General features: G+C 40.8%; 1 protein-coding gene across 1 annotated transcript; it reads left to right on the top strand.

Moving 5' to 3' along the window:
- Positions 1–2,015: 2,015 nt before the first annotated feature.
- On the top strand, positions 2,016–9,592 carry gje1a (gap junction protein epsilon 1a; the record flags this gene model as incomplete). The annotated part of the gene is made up of 4 exons (XM_084030356.1): positions 2,016–2,054; positions 2,626–2,808; positions 6,793–6,990; positions 9,395–9,592. The coding sequence occupies 4 exons, from the start codon at positions 2,016–2,018 to the stop codon at positions 9,590–9,592; spliced, it is 618 nt and encodes a 205-aa protein (XP_083886482.1).
- Positions 9,593–17,916: the final 8,324 nt, after the last annotated feature.

The following is a 17,916-nucleotide window of genomic DNA, read 5'->3' as shown; positions in this document are numbered from 1 at the left end:
CGTATCTGCTCCGCTGGCGTGGCGGAGACGCAACGCAGCGGAGACGCATGCAGTGGAAATGCGTGTAGCAACAGTGCTAAACAAGTAGCCTACACGTTAAAATTACGATATAAACGACAGAGGGTTATATCCTACGGTAGACATTTTTATATCGTACTACGATATATATCGTAATATCGTACAGCTCTACTTGCAGCCATTCAGTAATCTTACTTGAAATCTAAGAGTAAACTTACTAGCAGTCATTCAGTAATTCTACTTGAAATCTAAGAGTTACCTAACTTTTAGTTGTTTATTAGTTTAACTTTAATTTGTCTTGGAAGTTTACTTTAAAAAAAATGAGGCAATCGGTTTCCCGACTTTTTTTAAGTAAACTGAACTAGTTCAAATTTACAGTGTGGGAAATAAAGCATTTTTAAATCAAATGTGTTCACTTTAATAGATATATTTAAATAAATAATATTGGAACTGTTTGACTGAAAACGTCATCAAAAGGTCAATATTGAGATAAAATACTGAAGAATGTTATGATATGGAAATGATTATAATAAGACAAAGGTTTAAAGAAACATGGATTTACGTGATTTGTATAAGCAAACATCCTGCAGAAAGTCACATCAGGAGCGTTCCAGTCGTTAATAACAACACATAGAATTAAACACATTGAGAGCTATGTTTTCCGTTGCGTCCTAGCAGCGAAACATTCAGTTATCAACTGACCAGATCTGTCAGTCATGCTGTGGTTATGACGCCATCACCACCAAGGCTGCGCTTTTCCGCACAGCGTTGATTATTCGGCTGGTAGGACGCACAGCCGGCGTGAGCCTACACAGGTTGGCTGCCAGAGTCGTGTGAAGCGTGACACGGTTCGTACGAGTTACACCAGAAGTGTAGGGTTACACCTTCAAAATAATAAGGCGAGACCTTGTCAGTCGCTTTTCATTTTCTCAAGCATCCTGTTTTGTTATATTAATTATTCAATAAGTTGTTTTATAAAATGTGAAGTTGAACAGTGATAATTTACTCTTTGCCTCATGTCCTATTTTCAGGCGACAATTATTTTCGAGCGTCTGCAGTTATTTTGAAAGCTGCGACCGGAAGTAGGCGGTGTTGATTCTGTCTGGCTTGACTCTGCTCTTTGACCTGCAAGGTCCCGCAACTGGCTGGCATGAGTTTGGGCTCCCTGAGTGGAAAAAAGAGGGGGGATGAACAACACACCGCCAGGATTACGGTTGGTGCGTGGACTTCCATTTTATTTCACTTTCTGTCCAGTTTGGGCTTTTGGGATTTGAATTTTGATTTGGGTTTCTTTCTGTGTCGGTGGCTTATAGCTTGTCAAAGGGACTGTATTTGGGACCGGCAGCTCCGTCAATGTTTTTCCAGAAGTATTTGCGGTGCAGGGTGTGTTGTCATTTTGTTTATGACTTTACTTTTTGGTATTTAGTAAAAAAAAAACGAAAAGGTGTCAACATGAGCAGAATTTATTTCTTTTTTCATATTTTAAATGGAGAATTTATGAGAATACAGTTTTTTTTTTAAATCTTAAAAATTAAGCTCAAAATCTTTACAATAATTTAACACGATAAAAAATGAAAGTTTAGTTGAGCTCCTTTACCCAACTGGTTTGCATTGTGTTTTTGTTGCATGTTTGGCCTTTCTCTCTCTCTCTCTCCCCCCCCCCCCCCCCTCTCTCTCCATTATGTTTGTTTTTTCGCTGACATAGTTCTATAGGGATTATAATGGAGGGACCACATGCCCCCCCCACGCCCATTGTTGGCCTCTCTGTCTCTGTTGTCCTTTTTCTACTGAGTGAGTCAATTGATGGAGGGATAAAAGGCAAAAAAATATGCATTGACATGGGCTTTCAGGGCAGAGAGATAGAGAGAGAGAGAGAGGGGTCAGTTGGAGATTTTGTAGCCTTCATGTTGTCGGCCTTTAACTGGTTCCAGCAGCAAATCGGCCATGAGGGCCCAGAGCAACCCTGGAATTAAACAGGGGGCATCAACAGGCAAACCATGTCTTTAAACTACATCAAAAACTTCTATGAAGGATGCGTAAGTAGATCACAAAGTGCTGTTGCTTTAAACCAGAACTACTTGTTACTTTTCATGATTTGACAGGAACAATTATCCCCGTCGAGGCTCAAAAACAAAAAGGACATTGATCTGCTTTAAGCTTTGTAATCCATCTCCTTTACCTCCGTCTCCGTGGCACATTTGTGAGCCAGCAGGCTCTTTGCTTTATGAGCCTATTTTCTGGTAAACATGGCTGGTTGTCAGAACAGAGCAGGTAGAGAGACGACACAGGAAATGTTTCCTCTCAATGGGTTTTTGTTTTAGCCTTCTGAGCTCAGGGCCTCAGTGAGCCTCGATTGCAGCTGCGTTTATGTGGCTGACAAAAGCAATTTTCTCTTTGTCTGTGTGCGTGTGTGTGCGTGTATGCACACATGTCTGTGTGTGTGTCTATGCATGTTTGTGCCATAAAAAAGTGAAAGTGTGTTTAGTACACATCATATATGTCTGATACATGTCTGATGTCCACGGCAACATTTATGTGCATGTGTGCTTCATTGTTAATTGTGTGTGTGTGTGTGTGTGTGTGTGTGTGCGCATGTGTGTGTTGCAGCTCAGGCCTCCTACGGTGATTGGCCAGTTCCACACCTTGTTCTTCGGCTCGGTGCGGATGTTCTTCCTTGGAGTTCTTGGCTTCGCTGTCTACGGAAATGAAGCGCTGCACTTCAGCTGCGACCCTGATCGCCGAGAACTCAACCTGTACTGCTACAACCAGTTTAGACCCATAACACCTCAGGTAAGACTGAACTAGAGTAAACACGCTTCTCATATTTTATGGTGTACAGAACTGAGGTAAATTTAGAGAAAGAAGGAGAGAGACCTGTTGTTAGTGTGAGTAACGTTACATCCTGGTACCCAACACATAGAGAGACCTGTTGTTATAGTAATGTTACATCCAGGTACGCAACACACAGACATCGTAGCTTGTGAGAGAGACGACATTTACTACACTGTTGGTGGAAAGTATTTAGAATTATAGGTCTACTGCTCAAAAATTAAAGGGAACACTAAACCAACATAATGCAAGTCAATCATATTTCTGAGATATCAGCCTGTCCAATTAGGAAGCAGCACTGATTGGGAATCAATTTCACCTGCTGTTGTGCAAATGGAACAGACCACAGGTGGAAACGAGTGGCAATTAGCAAGACATCCTTAGAAAGGAATGGTTCTGCAGGTGGTGACCACAGACGATTTCTCTGTTCTCTGCCTTTCTGGCAGATTTTTTTCTCTTTTGAATTTTGGCTGTGTTTGCACCACTAGAGGTAGCATGAGGCGGTTTCTCCAACCCACAGAAGTTTCCCAGTTAGTGCAACTCATCCAGGATGGCACACTGTGGCAAGAAGGTTTGCTGTGTCCCCCAGCACAGTGTCAAGAGCATGGAGGAGATTCCAGGAGACAGGCCAGTACACAAGGAGACGTGGAGGGGGCCGAAGAAGGACAACAACCCAACAGCAGGACCGATATCTGCTCCTTTGTGCACGGAGGAGCAGAAGGAGCACTGCCAGAGCCCTACAAAATGACCTCCAGCAGGCCACTGATGTTCAAGTTTCAACTCAAATGATCCGAAATCGACTCCATGAGAGTGGTTTGAGGGCCCGACGTCCACAAATAGGGCCTGTGCAACACCGTGCAATGTGATTGGCATTTGCTACAGATCACAGAGATGGGCAGATTCGCCATTGGCACCCTGTGCTCTTCACGGATGAGAGCATGTTCACCCTGAGCACATGTGATCGACGCGACAGGGTCTGGCGACGCCGCGGAGAACGTTCTGCTGCCTGCAACTTCCTCCAGCATGACCGGTTTGGTGGTGGGTCAGTGATGGTCTGGGGAAGCATTTCTTTGGAAGGTCGCACAGCCCTCCATGTGCTTGCCGGAGGTACCCTGACTGCCATTAGGTACCGGGATGAGATCCTCAGACCCATTGTAAGACCATATGCTGGTGCAGTGGGCCCTAGGCTCCTTCTAATGCATGACAATGCTAGGCCTCATGTGGCTGGAGTGTGTCAGCAGTTCCTGCATGATGAAGGCATTGATGTTATGGACTGGCCTGCCCGTTCCTGAGACCTGAATCCTATTGAGCACATGTGGGACATCGTCTCTCGTTCCATCCCCCAACGCCATGTCGCACCACAGACTGTCCAGGTGTTGACTGCTGCTCTGGTCCAGGTGTGGGAGGAGATCCCTCAGGAGACCATCCGTCGTCTCATCAGGAGCAACGCACCAGGCATTGTAGGGAGTGCATACAGGCACGTGGAGGTAGTGTTGTTTATGGTTCCCTGTTTTAGTTTTAGTCATGTTCATTCTATTTTTAGTCTAGTCAAGTTTCAGTTGACTAAAAGTCTGAGCATTTTAGTCTGACTTTAGTCAGAATTGTCCGTGACTATTTTAGTCCAGTTTTAGTCGACAAAAATTGATGACATTCTAATCTATTTTTAGTCAAAGATTGTATTTAGCCAAACCCATTTCACAATTCAAACAAGGTTCTTATTATTATATTATTGTTACCTTTTAGACTCAAGAATTCATCCATTCCAGACACAGAAGATGCTCTGATTTGAGTTTATATTTAACATATTATTTTACCAACCAAATATGTTACATGACCAGCATTTTCGTGTCTCGTCTCGTTTTCCTCATATAAAGGATAAAGGTTCGTTAACAATATTTAGTCATTTTCATTAACGAAAGCAACACTACCCAGATACACATTAAATACAGTATAACTGTCAAAAAATAATGGCAAAATTGGCCTATGCTAAAATATTACTAATATTTATTGGCATTATTTTATACTTTATATTTTTATACTTATTTGACTCTCTTTCTTCTCTTTCTCTTATAACTGCAGCTGTATAACTTCCCGAGGGATTACTTAAGTATTCTGATTCTGATTTCCACAGATATTTATGAACAAATATAAATAAATGCGAATGTGTTCGCAAACTACAAATAGCCTACAGATCGCGTCTAACAGGATGTAACTTTTTCTATGACTTCCTGTCAAATCTTCGAGGGCTGATGGAAACTGTCCGACTGGAGCGCAGCTTTTAGGCTCCGCCTCCTGCTGCTCCATCTCATCTGCTTTCCAGGCGAGGAGCAGTTCACCTCGAACGAGCCTACTGATAACGCGACTAAACGAGACGAAACAACGTTATAACATTTTGTCTTGTCTAGGTCTAGGTTTAGGTCAACGAAGACACATTTTAGCATAGTTTTTATTTTGTAAACCACATTAATCTCGTTTTTATTCGTCTACAATATTGCATTATATATTTAATTAGCGTTATCGTCACATGACCAGCATTTTCGTCTCGTCTCGTTTTCCTCACGTTCGTTGACGAAGATATTTCGTCGTAATTTTCGTTAACCAAAACAACACTTTGTGGAGGCCACACGCACTACTGAGGATCATTGCGATCTGTTTTTCCACTTTTGTTTTTCGGTATGATTCTGAATCGAGACCTCCATAAGATGAGGATTTTTATTTCATTAATCATCCTTATGTTTTGTTGTCAACGCATTGCACTTTGTAATGAATAAAGATTTCCAACTGGAATATGTTATTCATTGAGAACTAGCATGTGGTGTTTAGGTGTTCCCTTTATTTTTTTGAGCAGTGGTTTATTTATATATATATATATATATATATATATAATATTTACACACACACACACACACACACATATTCCACAGTTATACTACAAAATGTTCATCTGTCTTTTAAATTGACACATTATGTTTCAACATTTTTTTCCTGCCATCGACTACCTTACCTACCAATATTTTTTATGAAATAAGGTCACATGCTGGTCCACTGGAAGCGGTTGGACATAGCCTCTTTATAGGGTAATATTTAAAAAAACAACAACATATGAAATCACCCACCAAAAAAGGTTGATGAGAGAGATGCACTTAGATGTATCTGTGGACGCATATGTTGCAATATCCATAAGTGGCCACCAAGTATACTATTTTTCACAAGGACATGCTGAAAAAAAAAATCAGATCAATCAACTGGTAGTAACTTGCCTCGTATATTTCGTTGCCTTTCGATGATGGAGAATTGCTCACCATGGCAGGAGTTTTTTGTCTCTTTCTGGATGGAGTTGGCAGCATACTTGTTTTTGTTTTTTTTTTGTTAAAAAATGTGCAATATAAATAAAGTGTATTGGATTGCATGGGATGGGATTTTGTTGGATGTTGAGTTTTAAGATGGGAAAAGATCACCACAAAGGAGCATCACTGTTATGTAAGAGTGGACATCTTTCCTGCTGTGGTCCAAGCAGTTCTACCTGAGGGACAAACTCAGACATGTCCAGTCAAACTAAAACATTTGCAATCAGATCAGCCACAGGCTCTGACCATCACGACAGTTTCTCCTTATTGGTAGAAAATGTAATTTGGGAATAGTGAAACACTTCAACGATCATTGAACTCGACTGGGTTCCTGCCAGCCTCAGTTTCCAAAGAGACAAATGCTTAGTTGTATTTACCTGCAACATCTTGATGGCAAATTTAAAACCAATGTGTCAAGTGATGAAAAATGAATGTACAAATATTCTTTCTTGTTCCATCACCCCCTGCTCAAGCTCTTCTCCTTCCTTTTATCTCTCCAACCCCATAACTTTTTACCATACTCCCCACTTTCATGATTTCATATTTAATTGTCTCCTTCTACTGGCTTTTCTCACACCTGTCTTTTTGCCATCTACAGGTATTTTGGGCGTTACAACTAGTAACAGTGCTAGTTCCTGGAGCGGTCTTTCACCTCTACGCAGCCTGTAAGAACATCGACCAGGAGGAGATCCTTGAACGACCAATCTACACCGTGTTCTACATAATTTCTGTTCTTCTACGCATTATTCTGGAAGTCATCGCCTTCTGGCTACAAAGCCACCTCTTTGGCTTCCAGGTCTGTAAATTTAAAACTTGATGAACATAAGAGTTCTTGTCCATGTCACAGTTATACATCCATTTTTAAGTTGCCAATCATGGTCATGGCAATAAAAGGCGTGCCCCTGGACATTCTTTAAGTTCCTTCTGATGGGTACCAAAGCACTCCCTGGCCAGCCAGGAGATGTAATCCTTCTCACTCATCCAAGTTGCCAAAGGTCCCCATCCCAATGAATCATACCTGGAATACTTTGAAATAAATGAAAGGGACAACCATCATCAAGATCCTCAAAATTTTTTAATTTGAAAGCCACCCTTTTGGAGAAACCTCAATCAGTGTGTTTGCCAAAATGTAGGAAGTACTTTATTTTCCAATGTCCAATCTTTTCAAAGTTGCGCCAATACAGTGTTTAAAAATGGTTGAATAAACACCCAATCAATCAGGTCCGCAGAGGATGACCACGGGGCTCTGCTCCTGCCAGCAAATAACAAGAAGTAGAATCTTTAATGTGGTCAATCAAAGATGTGGATTGAACAGTGCTGTTGGTAGGGTCCTTCATGCATCCACCCTGACTGGTGACAGACGATGCCAGCTACTGATGTGGAATCAGTCTGATCTTTGACATCATTATTCTGCCAGCAAGATGGGTCCTGGAACATACCCTGCCCAATACCCCATATCCCACCCAGTCTCACAGCATGAAATAGTCACGAAACGCAATTGATTGGTTTTGTGTACAGGGGAAGGAATTGTACTTTTATTTTTCTTGTGTCGCTCAGCATGAAAACAATGTCGGTGGAAAGCCAATTAGGAGCATTTATCATGGGGGTGACACAAATGAAACACATCCATGTGACTATGCAACGTCCAGAGCTAGTAGCGAGTATTACATATTGAGAAAGACTACTTAGAGGTGGTGGTGGGGGGTGATGAGGTGGATGGGTCCAACAACACAGGACTTTCAATGAGACCAGCGTTTGACATAAAGGGCCCTAGTTTCGTAGACCAGGCGCAGTCAGCTTTCAGCGCACCTGCGCTGCGCCGACGGGGTGTGTCCGCCTGGACTTTGCCAGTTTCGTGCACCGCGCAGGCTCGCGCAGGCACACCTCCCGTCTCGCCCACCCGCACAAGTGGGAAAGAGGGAGGAGAAGAAGGCATGAGACGAGGAGGAGACGAGGCGTGGACTGGGATAAACACAGCCGATTCAGATCTTCACCAATCAAATGAGCTCCTCTCCTCTCCTTTAATGCGTTAGGGGAGGTTCAGTGCAAGATCCGTCACTTGACAACCCGATGACAGAAGCAGCGCCGGCGCTCCCACCACGCGCATCACGCGCTGTGCGCGCGTATCATAATAATAACAATGCCGATATTATAAAAAACAGGAGAGAGAGAGGGAGATGTTTTGGTCCGAGAGGCTGAGTTTCCGTTACGCGTGCAATCCGCCTTTGATCTGGACGTCAGATGTGACGGGACAATCTATATAGATATAAATTCACGTGTTGATTCAATTAGTTGCATTAAATAGTGTATGTTGTGATTATTTATTGCATTTAAATCTGCCTGGAACTGTGGAAACCTGCCTATGAGGTCTCGGTGACGTGTGCGCACTGCGCGCCGTCAGCCAAACTTCCACTCCACCAGCTGTGATTCGCCTTGAATGAATGGACTTTATTTACGCCTTGCGCCGAGAGTAGACCAGGTTGGAGCTGGCGGGCTTTCAGCGAAGTCTCGGCGAGGCTTTTTGCCACGAAACTTCCGCTACGCCAAGCTGAATCTGTGACGCCTCCCCCTGCTGCGCCGCCACACCCATCTTGGCGCAGGCTATGCACCAAACTGCAAGGCTGCAGTGGGTTGAAACTTGCAATACGCCGGCTCCGCCACCCTGCGCCGCCCTGCGCTGCGCCACGAAACTAGGGCCCAAAGTGTTGTTGATAAGTGACACTTTGTGGCCATTTTCCAAAACGTACTAAGAGGTGTTTGTTGCCTGGACCCAACATTTGTTTTGTTATCTAAACTAACTGTACAATGGTTATTTCTTGCATCTCATCACAATTTTCCTAAACCTAACAAAGGGGTTTTATTGCCATAACTTTACTTTTGATTTGTTGTGTAACAGTGTACAGTAATAAAACTTTTAAAATTGGCATCCATGTACTGAAATCGATAGATTTCATGACTATTTTACAAACTGCCGTGAGACACAAATATTACAACACAAACAAGTGGAGTTGTTGGTCATGCCCTGTAAGGCTGTAAAGATAGCAAGTACTTGGTAAGACCCAACTAGAGTATCACTCAATAACAACACTGAGAATAGTGCCCAGCAAAATTGTGCAGTGCGATCAGAGAAACGGTATGGATTGGAAGCTCAGACGATCATGATATTATTACCACCTCATGTTTCTCTTTTTGTCCCTCAGGTCCACCCGCTGTACATGTGTGATGCCAGTGCATTGGAAAAGGCATTTAATGTGACTAAGTGCATGGTGCCAGAACACTTTGAAAAAACCATCTTCCTCAGTGCCATGTACACCTTCACAGTGATCACCATACTTCTCTGTGTTGCTGAGATATTTGAGATACTCTGCCGACGGCTTGGTTATCTCAACAACCAATGAAACTGCACACAGGTGAAACTACTAAGGGTGAAAATATATTATATATTTCTGCCAGTTTTTATTAAGGCTCTTTTTTAGCTACTGCTGGACTTTCATAAAAACAGGAAGCTGACGGAAGAGCAAAACCTCACTTGTGTTCTATCGTGCGTTGCACCAAGAAATTTAACATGCATCAATGTCATAGCTGGCATGTCTGAAATATTCTCTGGGTATTTTTGCCCTCAACTATGGAGTGATCATCCTTAGTCGTATTTCAGATATCAGTGGGTCTGTACTGGCTGTGTCCAAGGTTTCTGATGGCTGGAGATTACGCCCCTCCAACTCTGAACTGTTGGGGGATGGGATAGAACGATTTCTGGTTTTCTTTTTTCCACAAGATGACTGACAGACAGATATTGACTTGATGATGCTACTAAAACCTGTGACTATGGTCTAATCAGAGCACAAGGAAAGCCTAGTTTGTCACAAACCTGGTAGCCCATAAGAGCATGAGGGTTCCTTAAACCTTGTTCTTGGACTTATACCCAGTTGTATCTCAGATCTGATACTGAAATGTGTCATGAAATAACTTGATGCCAGCGTAGTCAAGACCATCTGGACCAAGACCAGAGGGTATCGAGACTAAGTCGAGACTTATTCTCTATAAAATGTGGGACATGTAAACCATAGTCACTCCTCAAAATGATCTGACCGATCCACATTCCTATAAAAACCTTCACAGAAAACAAATAAATATTCCTCTTCAGTCACCTCTTTAATTGCCATATGTGTAGTGTACCATGACAAATGACTTGATAAAATAATCAAAAAGCATCGCAGAGGTGTGGGAATTTTCCTTTGTTTTCTATGTGCAATCACAGTAATGATGTTAAATAAATTAAGGATGCAGTTGTGGTCTTGACCAGCCTTGAAATACAATTTTGGGTCCTCTTTGTCTAAGACCCAGTAAAAACGCAGTTCATTCCGAGACGAGACCATCAAAAAGTGGCCTTGCAATCAATCAGGCGATGATATGTGGATTCAAGGGGACGTGAAGCTCTTGCTGTTCCTCTGTTGTTGGATGAGGAGGAGGGAAAATTCCCATAACAAGCAGAGGGTTTTGGGTTCACGACATAATGAAAAAATGTATAGTTTATTGTACTTAAAAAAAACGCTGATATCAACCTTTCGTCTGCATTTGCCATTGTCCATTGCTGCCACATCTACCTGCACTAAACAGGAAGGAAGTGGTTCAGTAGTAAAGCACGCCTCTTGCTCGATTTGATTGGCTGCCCGGGCCAAGTGTGACATTGATGAGATGATACACTTGGCACTGAAAAGTTGCTAATACTTTTATGCACATCTCAAACCGCAAGAAAAATGCGATGCGTGGCACAAGAGAGGCGCAAACATCAGCATACTGTCTCGGCCTGATCAGCCCCTTATGCAGCTTCTCTTGGTGACTTACAGAGTGCCAACAATAAACCTGAAAAGGTCTATTTCCGGAGATTTTCTAAAGATTTGATTAAAAGGCACAAAGTCTTCATGTAATGTACTATAAGTTAACAGCCAAAACAATTTAGCTAGTCACATAATTATGTATAAAAATGCAGAAACACTGTAGTCTAGCTTGTCTTCTAGGTGTTGATCAAATATGACAGTTATTGCTTCTGGCCTGTTCTGACCTTTACTTCCATCAACAAGAGTGCCATGACTTTGTTGTGGACTTTTGGAAGGGTTGTCTGCTTTTTCAAATAACTGTTTCAGCTTGGTGGGTCTTCAACAACTTTCATCTTGACTTTTAGAAAGGGGAAAGACTGTCTCCAACCAGGCCACTAGAATTATGGCTAAAAAAAATGGCTCTGTTCACTTCTATGACATGTAAAAGCATCTTTGAACAAAGATCGTTGAAATATAGTATTTTCTCTTTGAGGGTAATGATCTCCCCAAAGATGCAAAGATGTTCATGTAGGTTGATGTAATGATCTAAAAAAAAAAAGAACACAAGGAATGAAACCTGGCTGAGGTTTTAAAACTTAAAAGAAATGTAAAATCTTAAGAATCAATGACTTACACAAAAAAAATTAGGGTATATAAATGTGTTGGAATAAAAATATCTAAAATATTTAACAGTATGATAAGTTGCAATGTTTTCAACTATCTGAAAAAATCAGTAAAAATAAATACTGCACAATTTTTGTGCATATGGATGTCTCAACATCCAAGGTGAGAGGTCTCAAATATTACTGTGTAGTGTAGTATAGTTCTAAACAGACATGGACAAAATCAGCAAGAAAGAAAGTTGAGTTTAGGCATTATTGGTCGCATATACAGTATAATATAATACATATTATGTTCAAAAGCAAAACTTAAGTGCTTATTATATATTTGAGAGATGGTTGCAGTTTTGTCCATGTCTCGTTCTCAACCATCTCTCATCATCAAGGGTGTCCTCTACCCCCAACCCTGTCAAAATGACATTCCCATACAACTAAATGGCACTCTCAGTTAAACGCCGGCATATTAGTGCCATTGTCAGTAAAAAAAAAAAAAACGGACCTGGGGGAGGAGGGGGCAATATCCCAAGAAAAAACTTGACATAGCAATTTACAGTCAAGGTCTAAATTATTAGCCCCCCTTATTAAATTAGACAAAACTCTTGATTTCTCCATGGAAATGGCCATTAACAACATGTGTTTGTTATTATGGAAAACAAAAACACTACAAAGGCAAAAGTTGACAAGTTTGATTAAGATATTTTATTGATACAATAAGTTGAAACAAAAAAGGACAAAAATGAGACATCCAAAATGATTAGCCCCCTGGCCATTAATTAACATTTACATTAACGTTCAGGGCATTTAGCAGACGCTTTTGGCCAAAGCAACTTACAATAAGTACATTTGTCGAAAGAGAGAAACCACAACATATCAATATCATTGCCGATAAAGTAAGAGCGAAAAAAATAATAGAAGCAAGTCAATAATCGTCAATAGTGTACCCTTTCTGAGCCATAACAGAAAACAACCTCTTAGAGTAGTTCTCTACTAGGTTGGCACAGGTCTCCTGAGGGATTTTGGACTACTCTTACATTGCAAATTGTTCTAGCTGGTCCAAATTGAGTGGTTTCAGAGCATGGACTTTCACTTTGAGCACCCGCCACAGATTCTCAATAGGATTGAGGTCTTGGCTCTGTGCAGGCCACTCCAGGACCTTGTATTTGGTATCCTTAAGAAACTGTTGAACCAATTTTGATGTGTGCTTTGGGTCATTGTCTTGTTGGAAGACCCAGCGATGACCTAAGTATAGACTACGAGCAGACTTCTGCATATTATCCCTCAAAATGTAAACATAATTTTATTTTTTCATGATGCCATGCACCCGAACAAGGCTCCCTGTGCCTGAGGCTGCAAAACAGCCCCACAGCATGATGCTCCCACCACCATGTTTAACTGTGGGAACTGTGTTTTTAAGGTTACAGGCCTCTACCTTTCTTCGCCAAACATAAGCAACATCCATGTGCCAACAATTCCAGTTTAGTCTCATCAGACCAAAGCACAAACTTCTCAAACCTCAGTCTGGCTTTGATGTGCTGTGCTTTAAATAAAGGGGTTTTTCTTGGACGATGGCCGTGAAGCCCACCACAATGGAGAGCCCTCACAACTGTCTTCCTTGAAACATCAACTCCAGAAGAGGAGAGGTCAGCAACAATCATCTTGACAGTTATCCGGGGATTCTTGATGACCTCTCTGACAATTTTCCTCTCAAGAGTTCTTGTTATCTTGCGCTTACGACCACGCCAGGTTTGTTTCTCACAGAATTTGTCTCCTTGTACTTGGCAATGATGCAACGTACAGCAGTTCTGGACACTGAAACATTTGGAAATTGCAGCATAGCCTTGCCCCTTATCATGAGCATCCACTATCTTCTTTCTGAGCTCAAGACTAATTTCCTTTGTCTTTGGCATGGTGAGTAAAGTAGTCCCTCTCAGTAATGTGTTCAAGTGCCCTGTTCCTTGGAGTCCTTTTATGCTAATTGAATGTTCAGGTGTTGTTAGGAAGCCAATTGACTGCACAGGTGTGGTTTGATAGCTGATTGGTTAATTAGGTGTGTTTTGAAAGCAAGAACTCACATTTTATTGACCATCTCATCAAGGGGGCTAATATTTTTGATGTCCCCATTTTTTTCTATATTTGATTTTAAGCAAGCCTAAAATGTTATTCTATATTCCAAAATGTACCAAAAGCTACTAAAAGCACTGGTGAATGTTTGATTATATCAAGTTTTTTCAATGCTGCAAATATTGGGAAGAATTTTAGGAAAAGGTTTCATCATTCCTGGGGGGCTAATAATTTAGCAATGTCTCTTCAAAGTTCGGATGCTTATGATAATATGGTGATTCAGAGCTAAAATTGCGAGTATTTGCTAATTTCTAAATCTATTTTTTCCCGCACAAATTTATGACTATAATCTTGAAAAGTCAGAGTTTTTTTCTTGGAATATTGAAATTCTAGTAATATAGATTTATTTTATTTTTTTTACCTACAATGGCCCTAATACCTAATAAAGTACAGTTACGTTTCCAGGGAAATGTTTTTTTCAGACTAGACATTCACAGTTTTAAACAGATTTAAACATGTGGTTAACGTACAAAACAAAACACACTACAAGACTTAGGTTTAGAAAACAAAACTACTTGGTAAGGTTTAGTAAAAAACTTCATGGTTTGGCTTGAAACTATTAACTATAACTAACTTTAGTTAGTATAGCTATACTCAAAAATACTTGCTTCTAACAGGAACATCAGTCTCCTGGTGAAAGTCCTGTGTTTTTTGACCCGTCCACCACCCAGACCTCCTCCCTATGTGGACTTCTGCAGTCTTGTTTGAAACTAATTTGTGATATCTCAAGAGCAAACGTAATTCACGACAGGATATATTTCCCTGTAACTGTAATTCACAATGTAGTTTTGTTGTGTGCAAAGGTAATGTTTGTGAGACTGGACTGCTACCTTTTCCTAGCTTGTAGTGTTACAGATAATTCTTTCTGCAATTTTGCCTTCAGTGGCACTGTGATGTACTTAAAATTACCTCATGTTTTGTAATGTTTTTTTTTTTTTAATCAGACATCCATCCAACTTTTGTTATGAAGTTTTCAGCAATCTGTTTATCATCTCAGGTACAAAATTGCATTACCAGACAAAAGTGGATCAAGCCCTTATTTCAAATCCTTTTAAACTCTTAAATTATATTTTTTCGGGCGCTGAGGGACCACTCCAAGTGATCCAAATGGACAGTGCCAAAAGCCTGGTCAATCTGATGGGCTTTAAGAGGATTTGAAACAGGCATGTGACTCCTGTGGTTTGGGTTCGTCTGTGTTCTGGTATCTGTTAGTTGGGGATGGTTTTAAATGTTGCCTCTGAAAGTTCTGCCACCAAGACTTAAGCCTTGTTTACAGTGTGTGTGTGTATATATATATATAATTCTATATTTGTAGGCTCAGAAGTATGACAAGGCTGAATGGTTTTATCAAACCTGGGGCAATTTGGGAGATAGTCACTATACTATGGATTTAGTCCTGGGCAGGCATCTCTCAAAGTATTTTGGTCACTACGGTAAATTCATTATGAGAGGAAAGTTGAAAATATAAATGCACCACGTGTTCGTGTATCTTCTTAGCAACAAGATTGGGGGTGAAAAAAAAAAAAACATCTTTGACGTAACTTTCAGTTTGGAAGCAAATAGCAATTGTAACCGATTACCTCTAGCCTATATCCAGCTGGCTCCAACGGATAAGCAGCTAGCTTGCAAGCTTCAGTAGTTTGCCAACAAACCCTCTAAGTAGTCAATATGCCACCAAGTCTTGAGCTCCATATATTCCGGGCCATTACTTTACCTTACATTACGCTATTAGCAAGAGCTTACTATTTAAAGTATGATTTAAGTGGCAAAAGACAAGTTTTTTGCTTTAACTTATCATTATCAAGTAAATATTGATTAGGATCCTTACAGTTTTTGTTTTTTTTGCTTCGGAAAGTAGTCTGGCTGCTAGCGATTACCATGTTGTAGAGAGTCGCTGGATAAAACCAGGTGAGATAACGTTGATGGAACGTAGCTAAGTTCAGTAGCTAGCAAGCCAAGCTAACAGTCGTGTTGGTTATATACATTGTATGAGATGAGAGATGTAGTTCACTAAGCTGTTTCAGACTAAATTAAATTATACAACAAACTGAGACTCTATAGACTTTTTTTTTTTTATTAAAAAATATAAGTGTAATTTATGGTACAATATAGACAAACAGTCGTTATGTAATTTCCATTTTGCTTGGAATTTTTTTACTTTAATAAAAGTGATTCCATAGATTCAAACACAAGGCCAGTCTTGGTAAAGAACTTTGTACATGAAGCTGTGATCAAAACTATCAAAATTTGATATAGTCAATAACGTGGAAAGAAGATGGTGTATTTTGACAAGTTTTACCCATTGATAACATTATGGTAAATAACTGTAGGGATTGGAATTTTGGGGGGACTTCAGCAAAATTGTATTTATTTTGTAAAAAAAAAAAAAGCACCCCTGCAAACTGTTTTTTATGTACTGAACGGTTAAGGAACTACTTATGCATACTTTAATAGATGCTTCCTTTTGACTAATATCAAGGTAATTTGTGGAAAATTCATAAACTAGGATTCACTCAATTGAAAATTCATAGTTCATTTTTATATCTTTGATTTTTACTAATGTTGTTACAGGTTGTTTATGAACATTTTTCATCAACTGTTGTCTGTGTCTGTATTGAGTCCATTTAGTCCTTCACAGCCATGTCAAAGAAAAAGAGGCACACTTTATGACCAATGCGTTCATATTGAAATAAAAAGTTCTGTTTGTCTGAGTGCTACTGTTCAGGTTGTTTTGTCTTGAGATGATTGATTAAAATGTCCTACAGTTGTCTTTGTTTCATATTTGATTGAGTTATTGACTTTATTTCTTATGTAGAAGTATGTGTTATAAACATTTAATTTAATGTTTTTAGTTACTAGCAACATTTACCTAAAGTGGAGCTGTAACACCTTTGTTCAAAATCAAATAACAGTTTATAAATAAATAATGAAACAGGACTTTCAACCACGAGACCAGTGACATTTTCCCTAAACATAGCTAAGAAGATTTGTTGCCTTAACCAAATGTGACCTTGCTAAGCTTTGATCAGATCTGGGTGTCAAAGATTCTTGACAACGCCACCTGATGCCTTTCACACCAAGATATACTTTGTAAGTGAACTACTAAATACCTTATCTGAGGCAAGCAGGTTCATAGAAATATGCAGAAACCGGACAGAGACGTGCATTCAGTAGACAAATAAGTCTTTTATTAATAAATTTACATTTAGGGCATTTAGCAGACGCTTTTGTCCATAGTGACTTACAATATATACATTTGTCAAAAGGAAGTAACCACAACACATCATTGCCGATAAAGCAAGAGCTAAAAAAATTAAAGTAATGTAGTAGCTGTTCAGAAAAAATACCTTAAGAACAACAGTGCTATGATCAAAGTGCTATAGGTAAGAACATAGAAGTGCTTATTGTTTTTTTTGTTTTTTTTGGGGGGGGTTAGTGGGTCATGCTATGCAGAGTCGAGGTGAAGTCTGAACAGGTAAGTCTTGAGCCATTTTCGGAGGATGGCAAGTGACTCTTCTGTCCTGACATTGGTCGGGAGTTTGTTCCACCACAGAGGCTCCAGAACAGAGAAGAGTCTGGACTTTGCTGAGGGACATTTGTTTGATTTCAGCGATGGTGGTACTAGCCGGCCAGCTGAAGTAGAGGAGCGAGGTGCTCGCGTCGGGGCGTGTGGTTTCACCAGTGTTTGGAGGTAGATGGGTGCTATTCCATTGATGGCCTTGAAGGCCAGTGCCATCGTCTTGAATTGGATGTGTGCTGCAACAGGTAGCCAGTGGAGGTCACGGAGGAGAGGAGTCACATGGGAGAATTTGGGTAGCTTGAAGACAAGGCGTGCTGCATTGTTCTGGATACGCTGCAATGGTTTAGTCGCCGAGGCCGGGAGTCCAGCCAGGCGAGAGTTGCAGTAGTCAAGGCGAGAGATGACCAGTGCTTGGACCAGGAGCGTTGCATCCTTTGTGAGGAATGTCCGAATCCTGCGGATATTGTAGAGGGCAAATCTGCAGGATCGGGCCACAGCAGTGATGTTGGGGGTGCAGGATAGTTGGTCATCGAGGATTACACCCAGGTTCCTTGCAGTTGACGACGGCAATACTGTGATGCCCTCGACAGTGGCCGACAGGTCCATACGAGGTCAGTCTTTCCCCGGGATGAAGAGGAGTTTGG

The sequence above is a fragment of the Eutrigla gurnardus genome (genome assembly GCF_963514095.1).
Source record: "Eutrigla gurnardus genome assembly, chromosome: 16".
Taxonomy (NCBI): Eukaryota; Metazoa; Chordata; class Actinopteri; order Perciformes; family Triglidae; genus Eutrigla; species Eutrigla gurnardus.
Note: the sequence above shows the minus strand (reverse complement) of the source record. Positions and strands in the feature narration are given on the sequence as shown.